Consider the following 23,522-nt stretch of genomic DNA (forward strand, 5'->3'; position numbering starts at 1 on the left):
TTATATCTAAGGTCTTTGGGAGGTATCCTTTATCCCAACCTGCTTTCATCCCTGGGGTCCTTTACAACCGGTAACCAGCATTTCCACCCCCTTTGTTTCCCCTTGGTCTGTTACCAGGACAATTTCAGTGGGAGTTACTGGGCAAAACACAGGCTCTTTTCCCTGACCAGGACATACGGTGCTGTTGAGAGATCTCCAAAGGGTTTTGAAGTTGTTGAGGGTCAGTCACTAAGATCAAAGACGGTCAGTGAAGTTTGTTTCCTTGCAAATAGCAGCACACCTACAATCACAGACTGTAATGGGGCAGCGTTTGGGGACAGGAGATCGTTGCTCATTTTTGAGGTAGAGAAGGAGTATTTTCTGGGTCAGAATAGTCCCGTCTAAATAAATGCTGCTCAAATCAATGTTCTTCACTTGCGTTCATGTTCACTGAAGAAACAGCACCATCTGACAAAACACAAACCCCTCCGAGCACCCCTATGTTACCCACAGCAAGCAGGGTCCAGCTTGGCTTGCTCAGGGGTCCCAACTTCAAAAGCTGGAACAATGATGAAATATTACAGAAATGAAAGACAATGACTGTAGTCAGAGTAACCAGGCTGTTGTGTTGGTTAACTTTTGGATGCCACTTCACTCACCAGATGAACAATAAAGCAAATAAATCCTTGCCCAGGCTCTTAACGCAGACCTGATTTTAGTTGTTCTTTCCTATAGTAATTCTAACCAGTGCTGTAGTGTAAGCCAGCAGCAAAGGGAAAACTATCAATCATCTGCATTACTTACCAGCTTTTATTACTAGGAGAAAAGGACTTCTGAGCGCTACATGTCTCACATTTGGCCACTTGAGCTTCCAATAGGCAGAATCTGACAGAGCTTCTCAAGAAAATCCTTTTCACAATTCCGCTGCAAGTTAAGCCTAAAGCAGCACCTGAAACAATTAGACACTGGTAAAAATTTGTCAGGGTTGGCAGACAGCATGTGACTGCTTCACAAGCAACTTCGCATGCTTTGTCTTTATATTGCTCCTTTCTAATTTGTGTCTTGTTTTGTTAGTTAATGCCACTTTTAAAATGCCAGCTAAAGAATTACTGAACAACACTTTATTTCTTTAAAAGGCACCCAGACCTAAAAGCAGTAAGGGAACAAGCAGATAAAAAAGCCCTTTAACTTCTAAATGTTTCAACAATTGTCAGTTCAATCCTGTGAACTTAATAAAGGAATAAAAGAATCTTGTCACAATTTGAATAACTCAGCTATTAAAGCAAGACTGCAAACAAACAAACAAAACTCAGACTAACTGCAGAAGTTTCATGTTTAGGGGCCCAAATGGGCCAGGATATGATCTGTTTGTTCCTGCTCCTGCAGGAAATGAGGTTGTCTTTTTCTTGTGCGAGGGTACTTCATTTGTGGGTTGCGGACTATGTGCGGGCCACCATTAAAGCAGCCCAGATGATCTCAAAATCTCATGTGTCCCATCCCTCTACTCCAATTTGTTATGTGTACCTTATGTGCCACATCCTGATAGTTACATTCCAGTTCACACGTCAAATGCATTGAAATCTCCCACTTTTTCCTCCCGCTTGTCTGAAATAACCTAGTCCTGTAATACAGAGGCTTGAATAAAGTCTCAAAGGGATGTATTTTTTTCTTGATAATTACCCCACTGCTGTCTTGTCCTGTGAATGCAAAGGCTTAGTGCTCCTCAAAGATTGCTATGGCAACACATTACAATGTCTCAGAAACCAGGGTATACTTTGAAGAAGAGAAGAGGGAATTTTAAAAAATGAGGAGACTTGCATGCATTCATGTATTCTAAATAACAGAAAAGCAAATAAATATTGCATGAAATGATAAAATTAAAAAAAAAAAACCACCAAGAAAGAGACAAAACAAAAGCGAACTTTTCTTCTTCTACTGAAACTAAAGGAGGACCTAGTTTACTTTTATGTACACTTACAGTATTACAAATTGCTGTCTTGTCAAAGGGCAATGAAAACAATGAAAATCCTTTGTTTCATTCACTGATACTTTTCAATGACTTCAGAAACTACAGTCTGCATCTTCATAGTTTCTTCTTTCAATGAAGTATGGCAGTGTGTATCCTCAAAAGATAACTGATATCACCAACTGTTTCATTGCTCTTAAAATAAGCAAATAAATATGTGACTAAGGACTTGGAGCTAGATGATAGAATTAACAGTAAATAGAAAATAACATCGTCTTTCCATCTGGATGTTTGGAGCTTTGTGGGCTGAGAAGTCTGAGGCTGGCAAAACACACAAGGGTGGAAAACAGCAATCTGCTTGTAAGTCTAAGAGTAGAAATACTTTACATCTTCCTTTGCATTTGTTCTCACTTTTCCCTAGCGACCTGAGAACTGCTGAGAAAAGGACTTGTGACAGAGGTGAGGAATTGCAAAACGTATTTCCTAGTCCTTATCACCTTACCAAACACCACCTGCAAAACTCACTCTTCTGGCTGCCGACATTGAAATGAATCTCCTCAGACTCAGTCTTGTCATAGTTTTATTTTTTTCTGTCAGTCTGAAAGTCCTTAGCTTAGCTTAACCCCCCCCACATCCCTATAATTCCTGTCCAAGCTCCCCTTTGTACAGTTGTGCTGAAGAAGCGGCTCTCTTCACCAGGCGGCAGCTACCCAGGCCAGCTTCATTATAGCTCTCTGTTTTCAAGCACTTTCAAGGACAGCATGCTGCTTAGGAACAGCTTTGGAGGAGGATGATTCATCCAGGTAACAGAATTTCAACTCATTATGTGAAGTGATGCTGTGTTTTTATAGCAAATACATAAAGTTCAAATATAGTTTACATTTTTCAGAAGTTTGCTTTTATCTGTCACACATAGAAGCAGATTATTTTTAGACTGTTATAAAGAGACTACACTGAACTTGACTGTTTTGACTCATTTTCTTTTTTTTTGTTTTAGATACAAAAGTCTTATGAGAGCTTCTAGTAGATGCAGTTTATTCCATCCTCTGTTCTCTGCTAGCTCTTTAATAGAAAACCAGCCTCCTTTATAAAGCAGTTTTCAGAAAACTCAGTTATATAAATCCTACAATTAATTTGATACATATCGAGAAAAAATTTCAGCTCAAGGGAAGAACAAACCCTCAAAAGCCCTTTGACAGCTGGTTCCATATTTTTATGATTGAAAATGTGATGGAGAATCTAGATGTCACATAAATGCTAGCTAGTATTGATTTCATTAATAATAATGAGCAAATCTTTGACAGAATAATTTCCATTCAAATATCAGTTTTATGTAACCTATGAGAATGCGAGCCACTAAGCGCAAGGTTTTCAAACAGAAGGGGTAGTCAGCAAAGATCTGTATATCTGCATGAATTAGGTTTGCCACATGGGTGTGTGCATGTGTGTTAACAGATAATCAGCCTTAGCACAGCTAAGGCCAACACATGAATACAAAAGGGATTATATAGTAGCAGATTTGCTAACATTAGCCTTTCCTCCTGTTAGAGCAGCCACATAAAGAACGCCCTCAACTAATAATCTATAATTGAGTAAATCTATTTTGTTTGACCTTGCCTATTGGCTTCTGCTACTGCCAATAATCTTGAGGAGGAGCCAGAATTTTGGGGGTTTTTAAAAATTATTGACTATGTACAAGACATGGGATTTCCACTTGTGGATTTTAATATTTTTAAGTGTCAGATTCAAAGTTATTTAGGAGTCCACATCCATTGATTTCTATTTTAATTGGTGTCTGAGGAAATTGTGGTGCCTAAATGCCTTAGATTCTCGTTCTAGCTCACTTCAAACCTGTGTAGCAACTCTTTTCACATTTGTCTTAAGTTTGGTAGAAACAGCTTTCTTTTCTTGGACAAAAGCGTTCACAAAACATTCCCCATGTGAGCCACCTATTACTACTAATTAACTCCACTGCCATTATAATGTGGAGTGAACATAAACCAAGGCCTTTGTATGAATTTATCATGAGTACAAGTCTGGAGTGTGTGTGTGGTTTATTTCTCTGTGCAATACTTTTGAATAGACAAGTTTCATAGCCATACTCAAAGAAAGAATTCTTTGAATGAGTTTAAGATTAATTAAAACCTGTATTGATTAGTTTGCACCTGAAATAGCATTGGTGCGGCCTCACCTTGAGTAGATGGTCAGTGTAGGTCCCTTCCAACTGAAAATATTCTATTAAGTATCCTTATTTACAAATAATCCCTTGCTGAATTTATGCAGAAAGTGGGACAAAAAATTATGGAGAGTTTACATAAAGTTATAGTAGCACATACTTGCAAAGCACCAGAAAAAGATTCATAAAATTTTGCAATGAAGTGGAAAACACAACGTGTAAATAATCATTTAGCACTTCATATAGTTTTGTTACAGGCCATCTGCAGCTAGGGCTTAGTACAGGTCAAGGATTCTTTTTCTAGTATTAAAGAATTACCTCTTTTAGTACTACAAGCCATTTGGCTAACTTTTCTTCTGCCACAATTAAGAGAGGAATGTAAAGATATCAGTGAATGCAATTTCTATGGAAAAATGAAGTTGCTTTGTTTTTTTTTTTTTTAAAGCAATGTCATTTTAGGGTTACATTTATGCTCTTAAATTACATCTTGTAGGTATTAGTGTTACTATGTACCTTCATAAATTCATTCTCAGGTCTCTTAATAACAATGAGATAAAGGTTCCAGGCAGAACCTACCTGCTACTCAAGTCTGTTTTCTTTTCCCATAAAGAAAGGGTTTTATTAATTAGAAGTGACAATGTATCAAGAACACTTATCCAGAGCTTATAAGGAAGACTCAATAGCTCCTACAAATTCACATGGTCTGCCAACCCCTATGAGTGAACATCTAGGTTTAATTATGTAGAGTAACACATTTAATATTCCTGTAAGTCTCAACATTCATAGGTGATTGCAACCACTCACAGAGCAGTTCAGAGGCCTGAGTGGCTAAACATCTTCAGATGACAGCCAAAATAGAGAGCAGCGTTTGCAAGTAGTTTTGGAACTGTTATACAAGAGCTTGCAGAGCCTATGATTTTCTTCTTTTTAATTCTGACCAACTGGGAAAAAATAGTAGATGGTTATGTTTTTCAGTGTTGTAGCTTACACAAGTGTTTGGGAAGATGGACTGCTACTGTAGGGTATGCTCAGACTTTTTTTTGAAAGGTGAATGCAGTTCTTAAGCTGGATGACACCGATATAACAAAGTGAGTGTGTGTCTAGACAGCACCCCGATTTTCCATTTGTCTTCCATTCTCTTAACGGCATCCTTCCTCTACATCTCCTCACAACTCCGTATCAAAAGCTTATCGTGGTGGCTAAGAGGAGAAAAAAAAAAAGGTAATCTCTTCCCCACGTGTGCTGTGCAATAAAGAGATTTGACACAAGCAACATTATAGTATTTATGACTTTGATGCAAGCCAGCAAATTTTTTAGAAGCAAAGAGCATTCCAGTTCAAGGGGCTGGATTCTTACTTTTACGGCTCAACATCTTCTATAAATCTAGAAGCAAACAAAAGCATCGGAAACAGTTGCATGAATTCTCCTGTCAAGCCAAGCAGCTATAATCCTGAGGAAATCAAGCTAGTAGAGCAAAAGTCAAAAGCAGAGAAAGATTTTACTCTGCATGCCTAGCCAGTTGATTCCAGGCTTCTTTCAGCATTGTTATTTTAGTTTCAAAAAAACCCCCAACAACCCACCTTTTAAGGGCTAATAACTGGCTCTTTTCTAGTTGTTAGGTTTTTACATCTCTGTAAAATCCCTTTTAAGTTTTGGGGGGTTGAAGTAACTGGACAACTCTCCCCTGAACAGGACAGTGACAGAACTAAACACAAAAGTCACAGACCTGTGCTGTATCCTGCCAGTACCCTGCCTTCCTTCACAGTGGGAAGAAATCTGAGACCTCTACTAAAATGTTATTTTTTTTTAATCACATAGTCCTTTTCACCCTTCCTGTGAGAGCTTGCTTCCCCTGAGCCTTAGATTACTGGCTTGAAAGCAAATCATTAGAGTATCTAAAGCTTTGGTAGCTTACTTAAATTAAGTCATTAACTCATACATGAAACAAAAAGGCCAATTACTGCCAAAATATAAACATACTTATTTACAGCAGACCTAAGTAAATAATATCTTACCCAGTTCTCAAGTATTCTTGCTCTACACTGTCAATAAAAGTGCCCTCTACCTGTGACATTCACCCTGAAAAATTTGATGGCAACGCGTTCTGACTAGTCTTGTGCTTGTCTGTAACTCGGCAGCGTTATGGCACAGGAAACTCCTATCATGACAAGATTTTTCATGATTATGAGCAGTAGATCGGCAATGGAATTCTCCTTTATGGGCCTGTTCCAAGAACTGTCAAAAAAATCTTCCAGTTCAAGCAGGACAGTTTTGATCACCCCCTTAAGTGGTTTAAAGAGTCCAATTTCTTTGTCAAGGTTCTCAGAGAAAGGCAGCAATTTCTCAAGGCACACAATATTAGTCCCCAACCTATCAGTCACTGTTATGAGACAAGCCTTGAGAGTCTGATGGCTGAGGTCTATTAACTGCTCACAAGATTGATAACAGGGTAAGTTGCAAAGGAAACGTTAGATTTCCAATCAGTTTGACAATCTTTTAAACTTCTTGCAATACCATAGTAGAATAGATGCTGCCTCATACACACAGGTATTTCATCAGAAACTATTTTTTATTTATGATTCCATAAAGAAAAAGGTAACTGCATCTGCACAAGCCAGGAAGCTGAAGCCCTTCTCTTTCAATTCCCACTTGGTCTCAGCTCAGGAATTTCTCCTCTGCTTAATCAGGAAATTACAGTGTGAAATAGCAGACTATGTAGTTACTACAGACTGTGCAGCCATTATACATCTATAATGTTTGAGTGGGTTTGTTGTTTTTTTTTGTTTAAGAGTAAGCTAGTACTACTCTAGAGCAATACCATCCAGTCTTTTAATCTGCTAGATGAGATTATTTCAAAAGATTTCTTTGTATTAGTGTATATAAGAAAATGCAAACCAAATATACCAGGGAGGAGTTGTGCAGACTCATGCCAAACCCCTATTTTTCAGTTGTCCTCATATCAGACTTTAGAAATTGACAGTGCCTCAACTCTTCCAAAGAAAAAATTAGGTGGAGCTGGAGGTTGTCTAGCTGCCGGGAAAGCAGTCAGCCTTCTGTTCCCGGAACAACAAGGAGTGACAGAAAAAAGCGGTTCTCTGTGAAGCAGATTTTTGCCTACATAGAGAAGCGGCAGGAATTCTGAGGCGCTGTTCAGCCCAACCAGTTCTGGCTATGCAGCACACGGTCAGACAGGCGGTCGCTGACTGTGCCCATCAGCTCAGCTTTTTTCCTGTTCCAAACGAATACTCCACACTACTTCATTCACACTGCTTGCGCCCACGTAACCATGCTCTGATCTTTACAGTGGTTTACTGCAGCTTTGCTTACATCTCTTTCCAAGTAATTAATTTTGCAGTTCATCTAATGAGTCCCTGAGAGTTAATTTCACTATAAGGTAAGTTAATTCCCATACTGTAACTGCACAGCTTGCAGGTGTAGACAGAACCCTTCAACAGTATGATGCTGTAGATCTCAGAGATAGTTCTTAAAATGTGCTATTAATAAACAAACATGAGAACTGATTTGACATCTATTATTTATAAATATATATATTAGAAAACCCAGAATCAAAGATTAGAACTCAATGAGCCAGGCATCATGTACTCAGTATTGCTTACCCTTCAGAGCAGATTTTGCTTTTTCATTGCAACCTTGGAAGCATGAGACATTCAAATCCTAGTAACAAAACTAATCTACTTAAATATTTTGACATATCCGAAGTTCTTAATATCTGACCAATGTTAATTAAGAGTCTTGAAAAATCCATTAGGGCTTAAAGTCAGCTGTTTCACAAAAAAGGAAAAAAAAAAAGGCAACACTCTCAGTTCTATATGGTGGAAGCACTAGCAACAGAATGATCATACTATTTTCCCCAAAAATGATCTGGTTTCCCTAAGGGTGAAAAGAATGTTCCCCAATGTTTTTCTGCAATACTTCGATGCACATATAGTTTTAAATCTGACATGCTACTTCAAAAGACCTAAGGAACAACAGTCCATTTTATATTGGAATAACTACATATGCTTTTGTATTCATAATTGGTCCTGGGTTACATTTTAGATGTAAATTAAAAGCTGTTTTATTGTAATCACACAGGGCCCAGATTTCTGCATTCTGTGACATTTTAGTCTTTCCCTGCATTGACGGATGTACATTTTTTATATACTATTGCCCACCACTAATGTAGCCTCATAAGAATAGTTACCTACTTCTACAATGGCAGAGATATGAAAGTAATGTATGTAGTATAGTTACTCTACTTTTGCCCAACTTGTGTATTCTTATTGTACTTAAGTCTCCATATTTGTTCTGTTTGCAATGTGTATTCTGCCCTCTTCCATTTCAGTGTTTTATATTTCTCCCTCAAAATATCCTTCTAGTATATTTATACCCCATTTCACGTCTTCATTTATTGAGTCTCTCCACCCCCTCAATCCTGTGGTAGTATCTTTGACTTTGCCCATCACTGATCTGATGACCTAAGACTAAAAAGAAATTCACTTTTGTACTTTACGAGATACAGCTGCAAAAATTCTCACTGCATGAAGGTTATGGAGCATTTTAAAACACATCATCTGGGTCAAGTGCTTCAATTTATGTAATCTGCTTTTCTTAATTTTCTTTGCATATTCATAAGAGAGTACACTAGACACTAGCAGATGGATAAATTCAGATTTAAAGAGAACATGAAGGAAAACCAAACATTTCACTAGAATGTTACCATTTTATCACAACATTAAAAGAAACAGCATTAAGCATGTCCCAGATGAGGTATAAGAGAATTTTTTTTTTATCTTGGACATTGTACTTGTTATACAGATACCATGACTGAAATTAATCACAAGCTCATACAGCCTTAATTATTCATAGGCATGTTCTGTTCTAAAGGAACCTTCCTATATTCTTCAGCACATTTGATGGACAAAGCAGAGTTCTGTAGCACTAAAAACCCTTCCAGTGATTCATGTGAGCAAATTTTTTTTTAACTCACACTGTAATCTGTCCTTGTGTTGTCTACTCCAACAATTTTCAGAGGTATGCACAGAAAAAGTAAATGTAAAGCAAATTTTTCTATAAAAGCTAAAAGTATTTTTTCTTTCTTTAATAAAAAACTCTGTAGTATTGACTTAAGGTAATTATATTCAACTATCTTCTTCCTTACAAGTATGGCAAAATTAGCTGGCCATATTCTCCCTTTCTATCTTTAGTCTCCCTTGCAAAGAGTCTTCCTGAACTGAAATATAAAAGATGTTCCCAGAAACAAAACCATAAAGATCCCTAAAAGTGTGAATAGAGCAGTTTAAATTGGAAGTAACTGCCAGATGGTTTTGATCAAGGTAGTCTATTCCAATGCCACAAGCCATTTTAATGAATGTATGATTAACGAGAAAACTGCCGACTGTCTGATTTCTTGCTAATGTGTTTGAAGATTTTAGCTTTGTGGACGTTCTTCGATTTCTGGTAACCAAATCCCCCACCTCCACCTCTTTTCTGTAGTCTTCTGCCATGGTTACTGTTCACATCTGGAATTTTATTGGTTAAAGAACTTAAAAAAGAATAATTTGAAATGTTGCTTTTTAGGTATTGTAAGGGTTATTAATGTGAGAAAAAATAGCAGCATTATAGAAAAAGTTGAGTTGCATAACTACAGACAAAACTAGAACTTTGTGCCTGTGGTTCTAAGTAATGTTTTTATTCCCCCAGTTGTCCTACTAAGTTGGCCAAAGTACTACTGCTTCAAATTCCATCCACTGGCAGGTTTGACAGTAATCTAGATATAGTCTTCTATTTCATGCTCTTGCCCCTCTACTTCAATATTCCGTGATTATTAAAACTTATGCACGTACCTTTCAATGAAAATAATTTTGCATGGAGAACAGTACTCTAGAACAGGTATGCATGTATGCATTCCAGTATCTGCTACCCCGCAGCAACTGAAGCACATAAAGCATGTACATGCACTAAAACATAGATGTTTGTAGGCAATTTTTGCAGTTTTAATATTTGGTATTTAACATTTTCTTTGATAAACTATTATTGGAGCATGATGCATTTATGTGATTAATAGCCCCCCCCCAAAAATCAGAATTTGAAGTAGCATAGGAACAGTAAGTTGCATTTGACATTTATAATGCAGAAATTCAGCTTTGAAACACTGCAGTAAAAGGATACTGAGGTCAACAAATGGAGGAACTTTAAAACCAAATGAAAGGCTGACTTTGGGAAGATCCAAGTTATTGACATCATAGATCTGCTTCAGAGAATGGGAGTCATAAGCTCTAATGTAAGCTTTGTATGCTTCCTGGGCTGACTTGTGAAGGAAGTAGTTCTTCTCAATCAGTTTTTCCAGCTGGGGGGGAACAAAACAAGAGACACATCCAATTACAGCTGTAACAAGTGTATAAACTATATTCAAGCAGATAATTTACTGTGTGAGCTGCAGTGACATTCACTATTCACTTCAGCAAAATTGCCCTGTGACAGTAGAGTGCACATACATGTATCAGAGTGCTTTTATAAACAGAGGGACAAAAAAGCCTGACGCTGATTACAATACAAAGCCTCAGCAATATGAAAATTTATAGAAATATTAAATTGGGTTGTCCCAAAAAAGTTCATCAAGAAGGAGTATAAAACTGCAGCCACACCATGAAACTATGTGTGTTGAGAATCAATGGACAACGACAGTATACTTTTAAGTCAGATATCTAAACTGTACCATTCCATGTCATTCTATACGTCGTCTTATCTATTATGGTGCAAATGCATTGTAAAATAAGCAGTATTAATTCTAAGACAAAAATGCAGATGCACTGAGACATTTTATTTGTTGCGGGCTAAGTTCTCAATACTCTTTAGATCCAAGTGTCTCATTTGATATTTAACATACATTAATTCAGCGTACTAAAAATAAGTTACATTAGACATCATTACTTCCTAATTATTCTGAACTAGGAACCTTTTTCTGTAAGGACTGTCTTCACTGCTTCTTGTACTTGCTATTTCAAATTTAAGTTACTGCAAAGAAGCTTTACAGAGCTCTTATCAAAAGAATGATTCACAGAACTAAAGAACAACAGAAATTCACGTCTACAGAACTATCTACGCTATTCTATTCAGCTTTGTGCTCCATGGCTATTTTTGTAGCAGTGGAGCACAAAAGAGGTTTGGCTGATACTGGGCTTTATTAACACCAGCTAGTTAAAAATACACCTGGACTATATACTAACATTTCTAAGTGTTGATACTGGATCTCCTTCTGCACACTAAAGTCTGAGTAAATAATCTTGTAAGACATGTGTTACTCACATTTAATCTGAACATCGGTAACTATTCAATAAAAGCTACTGAAACCCTGTTTGCTATGCCAGACAAGAACATTCTGTTCAAAAGTTGAAAGCAGGTTTACATCACTCTGGTTTTGCGATGTAATGCGAAAAAACAAATCTTACAAGCAAATTCGTACTGTATAATGATGACAATTTAGTACTAGATATTAAAATTAATCTTTAATTTCTAAACATTTTATCGCTTTACTGTCATCAAGGGACAATATGGCCGGAGGATTTACTGCACAGTACTCATCTACAGGAACTTTTCCAAACAAATATACATTTTTTAAACTGCAGTCGTTATAGACTAACATTCGCCATGTAAATTATTATACAGATATTCAGAGTAGCTGTAGTATGAAGTCATTTCATACCTGAGACTGGATGTCTGAAATTTTTGACCAAGAAAATTCAAATTCACTTAGTGGTACCTTAAAAAAAAAAAAAGAAATTAAATATCAAAATTATTTATACTGTGTAAATAGCGAAGGTGTTTAAGACCTAAGACCAATAGAAAAAGACCTGCTAGATAACAGAAGGGGTTTTTTATTTAATACCAAAGCTGTATCTGTGAAGTGCCTTTACATCAATATGCCAGTATTATCACTTCCTTTAAGCTAGAGTAATAAAGACACTCAGTATGACACTTTTACCACTTTAGCTTTTGCTTTAGAAGCTATACCACTTTAGTTGCAAGTGGTAAAACTCTGTAGTGTAAACAAGCCCATAAGGAGAGCAACCAAGAAACTATGTGCAGTTCTATCATATTAAAATGATTACATTTAGAAGAAGGCTATGCTTCTTTTGGAATTGAACAAAATGCAACTGACTCTTTGAATGGAAAACATAAAAACTGCACAAGCAACAACCACGTTTTAATTTCCTCTGGATGGTCAAACTCCCAGTATCCTTCCACAGACAGGTCATAGGAAATTTATTTATTTTTTAGTAACACAAGTTGCACAGTTGCAAAGCAACTATAAATACACTCAATATTTACCTTTGTGCTGCTGACTTTAAAGTCAGATGTTCAGTTAAATATTTTCTAAGCAACAGAATTTTTTTGCTTAAAAAATTAAAATGTTTGATTAATCATAACAGTTTTTGCCTTTAAAACCTGTTGCACAATGAAAAAAAAAAAAATATAGACATAAGTTTACCCTGGCTTGTTTTAGGTAACGAAGAAAGCCCAGTTCTTCTGGTCGTAAAATGAGCAGAGCGTGTCCTCTACCATTTATGCCTCTAGCAGTTCTACCAACACGATGAATATATTCCTTTTGGAAAGAAGAAGAAACAGCAAGTCCAATCAGTCTTTCAAACATGTAATCATCAAACAGCTTCACAAACCCCCTCCAAATTTAACATTAATATAGTGTAATGCATCATTGTCGTAGTTTAACCCCAGCCAGCAACTAAGCACCATGCAGCTGCTCACCGCTCCTCCCTCCCAGTGGGATGGGGAGGGGGATCGGGGAAAAAAGTAAAACTTGTGGGTTGAGATAAGACCAATTGAATAACTAAAGTAAAATAAAATATAATACTACTAGTAATAGAAATATAGTAATAATCATAATACTACTACTAGTAATGAAAAGGAATATAACAAAAAAAAAAGAGAGAGAAATAAAACCCAAGAAAAGACAAGTGATGCACAATGCAATGGCTCACCACCCACTGACCGATGCCTGAGCAGCGATCCGCCCCTTCCGGCCAACTCCCCCCAGTTTATATACTGGGCATGACTTTCTATGGTATGGAATATCCCTTTGGCTAGTTCAGGTCAGCTGTCCTGGCTGTGCTCCCTCCCAGCTTCTTGCACACCTGCTTGCTGGCAGAGCATGGGAAACTGAAAAGTCCTTAACTTAAGATAAAGCGCTACTTAGCAACAACTAAAACATCCTTGTGTTACCAACATCATTCTCACACTAAAGCCAAAACACAGCGCTGTACCGGCTGCGAGGAAGAAAATGAACTCTATCCCAGCTGAAACCAGGACAGAAGGTCTCAGCTAGGTGCAGCATTTACTAGGAGCTGCTGAAGGGAAGTGGAAGAAATCAGTGGCTAGATATGAATACGGCTGAATCCTGACCTCTGTCAAGCAGCAGTTTCAGCTTTTCTCTGCAAGTACATTTGTAGCTAGGATTTGATTTGTTGCTGTGAAGTTTCTCTACTTCCTTAACTTACTTTTGGATCATCTGGAGGGTCATACTGGACAATCCAGTCAACTTCAGGAATATCCAGTCCTCTGGCAGCTACATCAGTGCACAACAGTATTCCAGATTCTGCATTACAGAACTGGAAAAATGTTGTAGTACGTTTGGTTTGTTTCTGCTTGCCCTAAAAGGAAACAAACACATTAAGGATGAAATATCAACTAAAAAAAAAAAAAAAGAAAAAAAAAAAAAAAAAAAAAAGAAATCTGCCAACTTGTAAGCTTAAGTCTAGTTTCCCATTTCACATATTGTATCACTGCCAGAAATAGAAAATAATTTGGGGCATCTTTCTGTATCATGGACTTGTACAGACCAAGCAGGACCATTTCGCAGTGAAGAAACAATGCTACCACAAGTCAACAGCACAGGGCTACATGAAGTGGTATCTCTCAGAGGTTACACTGTATCTTCCAAAGCATTAAAAATTTGGTCGCATAAGCATTCTTTTCAGGAGGGCTGCATAAATGCCTGAAAAAGGACATTTGCAAGTCTAGCAATATGTTAGACAGATTACAGGCTAAAAAAACAAACAAAAACCATACCTGTAACAGTTCTATCAAAGTATAGCAAGAAAATCCCCAAAGAACAAAATAAAATGGGACATTTGCGGTCAGTTATAACTGTTTCATAACCTTTCAGTCAATTCTTTTTCCTAAACTATGCATTTTGTGGTTTTGACAAAAAAAAAAAAAATACTCATCCAAATGGTAAGAATTGGCATAGTAAAACCAAACATCACCCTGGCCTTAGAAAAAGCATCCAACATTTCAGGGATCAGAGTGTTTGGATTCCCCTGACAATAGCTTTGCTCCACAAATTGAGTTTTAGCGCTTATGAAGGGCAACCCATTGGAAGAAAACAGAAAGCTTTCTACACACAGAGCATAAATTAGTATCAGTGTTCAGCCCTGGTTTGAAAAATAGCAAGATTAACAATACTGAAGTGTTGTTATAACATAGTCTTTGCTTTATCACCTTCCTCTACAGACTTATAAAGATCACCATCAGTTTTGTGAGCAGGGTGTCTGTTTATTAGAAACTGGACTGAAATAAACAAGGCAAATCTAAGGTCAGTAACAACTTACAGGTACTACCAGATTAATTAAAAATAAACCAATGAATAAAATACTTACATGAATGGCCAAAACAGGCAGATCAATATAGTTGAGTAATTCATAGTGGTACTTCACTGACATACATGAAGAAAAAAATACCATTAGTTTCTTCTTCCGGTTCTTCTTGAGGAATGTGAAGAGCAAAAGGAATCTTTTTTCAGATGGACACACGACGTACCCCTGGAAAATTTTAAAATATTGTTAAGTAAAGTAGTATGGAACAAACTTTTGTTTCAGCAATACAGTTAAATCAGGGGTGTTATGTTGTGAAATAAATATGCCAAATAGTTAATTTTTCCAGCTATATTGGGCCAAACCATTCGACTTACTGTCTGTCCCTCACCTTGCTATACGAAACTTCTAAAGATGATGAACTTGGCAAGAAACTTACTAACTTGAAATATGAAGAAGTAATTTTTAATGAATTCTCCAAACTAGTGTAAGTTAGGTGAAAAGTAATTAGTTTATACAATAAAAATTCATTTCAAGAACTTTGAATTACTGACATTAGGCATGAAAAAAACTGCATAGGGTTCTTAACATTTTTTATGATTTCGATTTTATTTTACAGAATTCTTGCTACTCGTTTACTCTTTTAAGGTAATACATAGCTGTCGGTAATTTTATAACAACACTCATGATGTCAACTGCACAAACACAGAAACTGCTGTGCATTTAGCTATTATCTGAAGCAGCAACAATGAAATACATCTGAAGTATGTATCTCTCTAGTCAGTAACGTGGAAAATACAGTTAGAAAGACAACCAGAGCTTAGGTATGTAATATAGATAGGAACAGACAAGTGTAAATAACTATATTACTATTTCATGAGGTTTTATATCATCTGTCCTGCAAACACTGACTAGATGCATATAACTTACTATAGTTAGCAGACTGGATAAAGCTCTTTAGGCAACTGACAGCTTTTGCCCATTAGGATGGTAAACACCCTTTGAGACAGTGTTTGTACAACCCAGTTAAAAACACATAGAACTGGGTATGTTCACAGATCATACCTCTTTTAATAACATTTGTGTTTTACCTGTTCAAGACCATCTACTGTTGCTGTCTCCTTGTTATCATCAACCCCAACGTATAGTGGCGCTTTCTTCAGGGAGATCTTTGCCAGATCTTCAACCTTTCTGGTTTGTGTAGCAGAAAAAAGCATCGTCTGTCTGCGCTCTGAAAAAATATTGGTTTTGCAAGACAGCCTCATTTTTTAAAGAAGAATTCAAATTGTAAGTCCATAAAATCTCTAGCTGCAAACTTCCCTGAGCAAGTCTTCCACTTTTTTCAATTAAATTCCAATTCAAACATACTGCTACTGACAAACAAAGACAGATGTAGTTGTATTATGGATTGTACAGGATGTTTACTTAGGCTGCCCCACCCTCAAAATCCTAAGTTATCAAACGACAATATTCCTTCTCTCTGGGAAAACGTTAATAATCATTTGCACTCCAATTTACACACAAAGCAATGATTTAAATAGAGATCTACCTTGTAACTCTAACTATAAATTGATTTCATTTCCGTGAATATTAAAATGTTTTTGTTTAAAATAAAAATCATGCTAGAGATTGTGCAAGAAAAAAACTACCAAAACTAAAGCACATTGTTACTGTTTGTCTTGCAAAATCAGTCTAGAACACGCATATTTGCGCATGCTATTTGGCCACGTGGCAGTACGTCTGTACTGAGCCTCCGTGACTTCAATGGTCTTAGAGCAGGTGTAGGAAATCTCCTGCCTATCACCTCTCAGCTCAAATACCTGCCCTGATCCTGTAACATTTTCTTGTTATACGAGTACCTGGAAAATGCAGACTTAGCCTGTTCCATTTCACAACTGCAAGAACAGGAGCAATTGTTCTTGCTGAACAACCGGTGCCACCATTTTTGGGTTTTTGGGGTTTTTTTTCTCTATTTTGAAATATCTGTTTTAAAATATAATTTCCTTCCTAACGGGACAAAACCAAATTAAACTCATGCAAAGTAAAAATTTCTTTTATCTATCATTTTCCACTTCACGAAGAAAATGTCATTTTTCCACTCTTCCTTCCCTTTCCATTTTTAGCACTGTTCATTAACATTCTTCACAGGATGTTATTTATTACATTTATATATCTGCATTTTAAACGTGCAGATCTGAATTTTAATTTTTAAGATGTGGAACCTCAAAATATTTATCACTGATTTTTTTCTATACTATTTCCATGGGGTTTTTCTTCTGCATTTTGAAAGTTAAAGGGAGAGCCTTGTTGACTCTGAGAATGTGTTTAATACATCAATTACACGGAATAACTAAATGAAAAATTAGGAAAAGAAAATTTTAAGGTAAATACTTAAACTTCTTTAAGATACTGTTCTTGGAGGTATGAAGAAAATTCGAACTGTGAGTCAGAAGACCTTTTTCCTTATATTTAAGACTTACTAGGAAATAATGAATTGTAAGAAATGGGCAGAGGAAGATGAATTAGAGAACGTAGATGTTAAGCTAAAAGGATCTTATATGAACAGAATTAGATCCCTAAAGTGCATATGAAAACTCTGTCCTTCAGATAAATGATATTAAATAAAGTAATATATACTGGCTATCAGAAAAAAAGGACAGTAAGACAATCGCTCTGAAGTGCATTTGCAGAACTATAAAAATTAATGACTTCTCTTATAATAATGGAGTCATAAAGAAGACATAATGTTAGTCAAGTGATTTCCAGGAAAGACAGATTTTTTTTTTTCCTTACTTGGTAGAAGCTTTATGATCTGTTTCATTTCTTCTTCAAATCCAACCTCCAAGATACGATCCGCCTCATCAATTACCAAACACTGCAAGTTCTTATACATGAAACCTGGAGTGTTCTAGAAGATTAACAAATTCAGAGTCAGACTGGGACAGGAGTTTTATTATGTTTTAATAACGCAGATTAGACATCAATATTTTATCTACCTGCATATGATCCAGCAGTCTTCCTGGTGTTGCTACAATGATGTTGATTCCATTTCCAAGTTTCTGTGCTTCTGCTGATCTGTTACTGCCCCCCATTATCAGGCCATAGGTGTGAACATGATGATTCATAAGTTCTTTAAGAACTCCATAGGTTTGCATAGCAAGTTCTCGAGTAGGAGAAAGAATAATAACACCCGTTCCTAAAAAATACATCAATCAGACAAGAATAAGTTACAACTCATCCAATCCTCCCCCTAGCTGCATCCCTAAATAGCTGCGCCACAGTAAAATTCGACTGTGAAATGAAGAGCCTTACCATTTCTAGGCATGAATTTTAGCTTGTAGATGAGCTCTATTGCAGGAATAAGAAACGCAAGTGTTTTGCCACTGCCTGTTTTTGCAGCTGCTAAAATATCCCTGTATGCAGCAAAGTTAGAAAAAGAAGTATTTAGTTGATCATACAGATAAAAGAACAATCCTATTTTGAACAATGTTGACAACGTAAAAACATAACATGGCTTAAAAGGAAACCAGCAGAGTTGGTATTAAGAGCTTGGTGGCAGATGCGGTCCACAGCAGTTGGTCACTACGTCTCTAGTGACAGTCTGAGACAGTGTCTTTGAGACACACTGACAACAAGACTAGTGAAAACAGACTTCCCTCTTTTCAAAGCCAAATGCAAAGCAGTTTCCATGAGCTTACCCTAAGTATTTGTTCACACGCAACACACATATACTTTAACTTGTATTAATGTCTATAAACAAAATATATAAAACGTATGACAACATACATAAAAAAAAAAACAGTTTAGCTGCAGAAAATCACATTTCATGTATTTAGCTTGCTAGCAAAATTTACACAACATTTGGGATCAATGTACTGATTAAAAAGACTTATTTCTTACCTGCCTTCCAGAAGTGGCTTAATGCTTTTATGCTGAATTTCGGTCATGTGTGTAAAACCCATGTCATTTACGCCTTTCAGTGTATTCTCACTGACAACACCAGCCAGGGAAGTAAAAGAATTGTCTTCAAAAGCACCTGAAGTGAGAGGAAAATAAAAAATATTCAAACTTATTTCTTCAATTCCATCTGTCCTCTGAGATTACCCAGTTAAAACTGACCTAGATGAAAAAAATCAAAGCAAAGGACTTTTTCTTATTCCTTTCTACCATAAAATACGAAGACACCGACAAAATACTCTGTATTAATGTGTTGCTAAGAATACTACACAGAGCTGTTAAAAATGAACATGAATGCACTGCTTCTCCTGCCAAATTTACTAGTCATACACCTCCATCTTGCTCTTGACTTTTTCCTCTACAGTTAAACATATGTGTGTATACATGTTTTAAACCAGATTTTCACTAGTAATTTTAAGACTAACAGGAGTGTGTATATAATGCAAATTTCAAAGAACAGTAACTGAGTAACAGCTGTACAGTTGCCAGGGTCATGTCACCTATATTCAAACACCTGACTTATAAAGCTAATTTGAAAACTGCAACTTGCTCTGGAAGAAAGCGTTAGACCTTGGCTTTTTGCACACGTATGAAAAAGACAACACAAGGTACCTGTTACACCTAGTGGTAAACTGGGCACTTCATCATCCTCCTCCTCCTCCTCCTCCTCTTCCACCTCTTTCTCTCCAGAATCCTGCTTCTCTTCATCTTCTACCTCCACAGATTCATCTTCTTCAGTTTTTGCTTTTTTAGTTTCCGTATCTAGAGCGTTATTTTAGAGAAGACAAGTCAGTCAGAGATACGAAGGACATGTTCATCATCAAAAGCTTTTGCACAGAACGAATTTCTGTATTCTGTAAACCACTTACAAATGTCATGCTTTTTTGATGGGGTGAGAGGGAGGCGGGAGAAGGGGAAGCAAGGTTTCTATGGAACTTTCTGAGGCAGAGAGCAAAAAATTCAGAAGTTCCTTGTACACAGTCCACTTTGCACAGTAAAACAGTGAAGCTTACTGTATGAAATATGAAGTTTTCTGTGGAAATGAGGAACAAGTTACAAAATTCTTTCCTATCTGTAATGCAGACATCAAGTTTCCAACACGGTTTGTGCTCAGGTCATATGAAACGTAATGTCTGTTCTATTTTAAGTACCTGAATCCTCAGAGAACTGCATGAAAACACCTGTTTATTTGCATAACCATGAGAACTGTCACAAAGATCAAACATGTAAGAGATAGAAGTTTCAAATATATATAGAAATATATTTATGTGTGGGGGTATATATACGTATAAAAATATAAAAAAATCTAGCAATATTTGCAGGATGCAATTTTTTGGGGTAGTTTCCCAGTATACTTTAGTTTCATAACATACAGATGTTGCAAAGGCTGGACGCATTGCTAAAAAGACGTACTGGCTGGACATTCAAGCACAGAAACCACCTGTCTGTCAAAGCTCTACTTTGAAAGACACTATATATATTTGGATAATAAATAAGCAAAACATCCAAACTTAATGTTACAAAGCAGAATCCTATGCAACAATTAAATTGGTTGGTACCGGTTTAGTACGTATTGGAGTTCAAATGTTACAGCTGGAATAAGAGAACAGGCAATACTGAAGACCTCCAGGGCTTTAAAACGTACACCAGACCAACACATGGTACTTCTCCCAGTCCAGCCGACAAACCCTCTCTGACAGGGCGGAACACGAAAGTAGGCGCTTTTTGGCGTCTCCAAGAATAGCTCAGCCCTGGCAGACAAGTTGTATGTGTTAAGATAACGTACCATCTTTCGCATTAGCCGCCGCTTTCCTCTTTTTCTTCTTCCTCCTCTTCTCCTCCCCGCCGCGGGGGCCGGCAGCATCCGCAGCCTCCGCGCCCTCCGAGGCCGCTCCGGCCGCCGCCGCTTCTGCCTCAGGGCCGCCGCCGCCTCCTCCTCCTCCACCTCCTCCTCCTCCGGGGGACCCTGCCATGCCGCCTCGCCTGGCGGAGGCACTGCACGGCGCGGAGACACGTTTCGGAAAGAGAGAGAAAAAACCCACTAAGTCAGCGACGGCTCCGCAAGCGCTCAGCCGGGGAGAGGCTCCGCAGGGCCGCCCGCCCGCCCGGCCCCGGCCGCGCCGTACCTGCCCCCTCGGCCGCCCGCAGCCTCAGGTTGCGCTGCCGCAGCTTCAGGTTACGCTTGTGGATCTTCCTGCGGAGCAGCCGCATGGGCAGGTTGCCCGCGGCCACCGACACCGACATCGCCGCCGCCTCCCTCCGCTCACCCCGCCACACGTGGGGACGGCGGCGCGGCGCATCCGGGCCCCGCCGGAACCCCCCCGCCCCGCCGCCGCCCGTGAGGCCTGACGGGCGGCCCGCAGCGGCCTCCGGAGGCCCGGCGGAGACAGCGCCGCGCAGCCGGGCGGGACCCGCGCCTCGCCGGGAGGCGGCGTCTGGGTCCTCACCCCTCACGGGGGCGACCTCGGACACGGGTGGGAGGCCGCGCCGCGTGTCCTGCCGTGGGCCGGCGTCCGGCCTGCCCGTCCCCTGTAGCTCATCGAGCGAGGGCGGGAAACGCTCGCTGTTTTACTCTGAGGAAGGGAGTCGCCATCTCTGCCACAGACACCCCCTGCCCCACAGTAGCCGTTTGCCCGGTGGTGTTGCCTCCACTCATGGTTGCAGGTGTTTAACTCCAACGGGAGAAGGAAACGCTCCCGGGCATCCACCTGTGCGGTTCCACATTTAGCACCTCCGGGAGAGGTGGTTTTGGGGACACCCTGCGTGTCCTCTCGTGTGCAGGCCGGAGGGGCTGGAGACATGGCTGTGTGCCCCACAGTGCTGCCAAACTGCAGGCAGGAGCTGGAAGTGGCGATCCCCACCGGCTGTTAGCTCTGCCGGCATCCCCAGGGGATGCAGCATGCGGCGGTGCAAACTTTCACGCCGACTTCCAGCACTAAAGCTGGTGAAACTTTCAGGCTTGCAGAATCCCCAGCACCAACCCTGGCGATAAAGGACAGCTGTGCCTTCGGTGAAGTCCTGCATCTTCGGTAACCACCTGGTCCGCTGCCTGTTCCTCCTGATGGGTTCAAAGAACATGGAAATCCCCTGGATTTTCACCAGCCTGGCAGTGCTAGCGAGTGGGCCAAATCTGGGAGCCCGCCGTTTCCAGGACACAGTTTCTTGGAGCTCTATTAGGTAGCAGTTTCCAGCTGGAGCTCCCAGCTACACCTCAATTCCAGTGACAGGCAGCGTGACCTTTCCTTCTAGTGTCCTCCCGCTTCTTGGCTCTGTGGCCTTTTCCAAAGAGTGATTCCTGCAGGCTGAAATGCAGCGCCCTTCAGATCCTTCTTTACCAGCAGATGGCACAAACAGTACAGGAATTTACAGCAGATTGCTTTGCTACCTTAAACCAGTAGCCACCGTGTTCTTAGAAATCTGAATGACTACTAATTGTGTAAGGTTCAGCCTGCAATACCTTCCTGTAATGCAGAATAAACTGCAGGACTAGTACTATTTTAATTTCGAAGTGTCTATTGCATATAACGTTTTTTTTAAAAGCTACTGGTGTTAGAGTTGAAACAAAAGTCATTTTTCACCATCTGTAATTGTTGTCCTGCAGAGGTCATATGGATCACCAGGGTGAGAATTAAATTGTTTTGCCAGAACTTCAGAATATGAACCATGTGATCTTGTCCAAACTTTCACAGACTGGATAACAGGTCTGGCCACTGGCTTATTAAGCTGAAAGGATAACTGCCATCTCCATCAGCTGCGTTTGAAAATAAACTGAACCATCCTCAGCAAGAAAAGCTTTTGGTACAAAACTCCAGGGGAACTCAGTTCAAGGCTGAATTTTAAGCAGGTAAAAGTTCCTTACCACAACTCAGTGTAATTTAGGTTCTGGACATGTTTTGTTCCAGGCTACCTTATATTGTGCCTGCAGAATATATTTTTGAGTAGATACGAGTTTGCTCTTCCTAGTCTGTGCTGATCTATACATATGTGACTACATTTACTGTTTGGATCTAGATTTAACCCAGGTGGTGCTCCGTTCTGGAACATGATCATTGTGCAGATAGAGTGAATTAAAAATCTGGGCAGGAGGGAGCTGACACTAATACTTACACTGAGGGGGGAGAAAATTATGTCCTTTGGGCATGGCATGGTCCACATGTTGCTATCTTAACCAGTAGTGCCAGGATCATCACTATTTTGCTTTCACCTACGTCATCACACCCCTAGCTCTGCCAAGAATGAGGACCTGGAAACCCTGGTCAGGTAAAACCCTAAATAAAGAACTCACCTCAGTGTCCATGTTGGGTCCTGGCTGACTTGGCAAGTCTTCGTGAAATCACATTAGTGTGGCACAAGGCCCAAATTGATAAACTGTCCTGAGAAGTTATGTTAGATCCCACTGAGCAGAATATATTGGCTATGTCAGTTGGCTATTATCAGCGTGGCGCACAAAGAAAACTTTGTTGTGTTTGTAAATAAATGATGTGTGTAGATAAATTGCATCTGTGTAAACAGATGTCATGGCATTAAGTATAAGAATTCAGAAATTACAGATTTCATTAGGTGGCAAAGTATCATGGGCTCCAACATTGCTTTGTCTCAATATCTTGTAAAAGATGTTGCTTAGAGTTAACAAAAAAGTGTGCTTCTCTGGAAGTTTCAAAACATGTTTTATGAGCTTCTTTCTTTTTGTCTTTGTTTTTTCTTCAAGCTGCAATTGTGGAAAGTCACAAAAAAAGAAGACTCAGAAGGCAATAACGATAATTTTATTGTGACAGGTCTAGACAGTAGTTTAAACCACTAACTCATGTTTATAGTTTTTCTCTGAAGTTTGGCA

At 38.8% G+C, this 23,522-nt stretch overlaps 1 protein-coding gene across 1 annotated transcript; it reads right to left on the reverse strand.

Annotated features, from left to right (window-relative positions):
• Positions 1 to 6,671: 6,671 nt before the first annotated feature.
• On the reverse strand, positions 6,672 to 20,932 carry DDX18 (DEAD-box helicase 18). Its single transcript, XM_050900260.1, is given in 15 exon segments — positions 6,672 to 9,643; positions 10,293 to 10,470; positions 11,827 to 11,883; positions 12,613 to 12,726; positions 13,637 to 13,789; positions 14,798 to 14,959; positions 15,823 to 15,962; positions 17,525 to 17,639; positions 17,728 to 17,927; positions 18,044 to 18,144; positions 18,632 to 18,767; positions 19,301 to 19,450; positions 20,475 to 20,607; positions 20,610 to 20,683; positions 20,815 to 20,932. Coding segments are annotated over 15 exon segments (1,974 nt in total). The 3' UTR covers positions 6,672 to 9,500.
• Between the last annotated feature and the right edge of the window lie 2,590 nt (positions 20,933 to 23,522).

The sequence above is a fragment of the Gymnogyps californianus genome, chromosome 7, assembly GCF_018139145.2.
Source record: "Gymnogyps californianus isolate 813 chromosome 7, ASM1813914v2, whole genome shotgun sequence".
Classification (NCBI taxonomy): domain Eukaryota; kingdom Metazoa; phylum Chordata; class Aves; order Accipitriformes; family Cathartidae; genus Gymnogyps; species Gymnogyps californianus.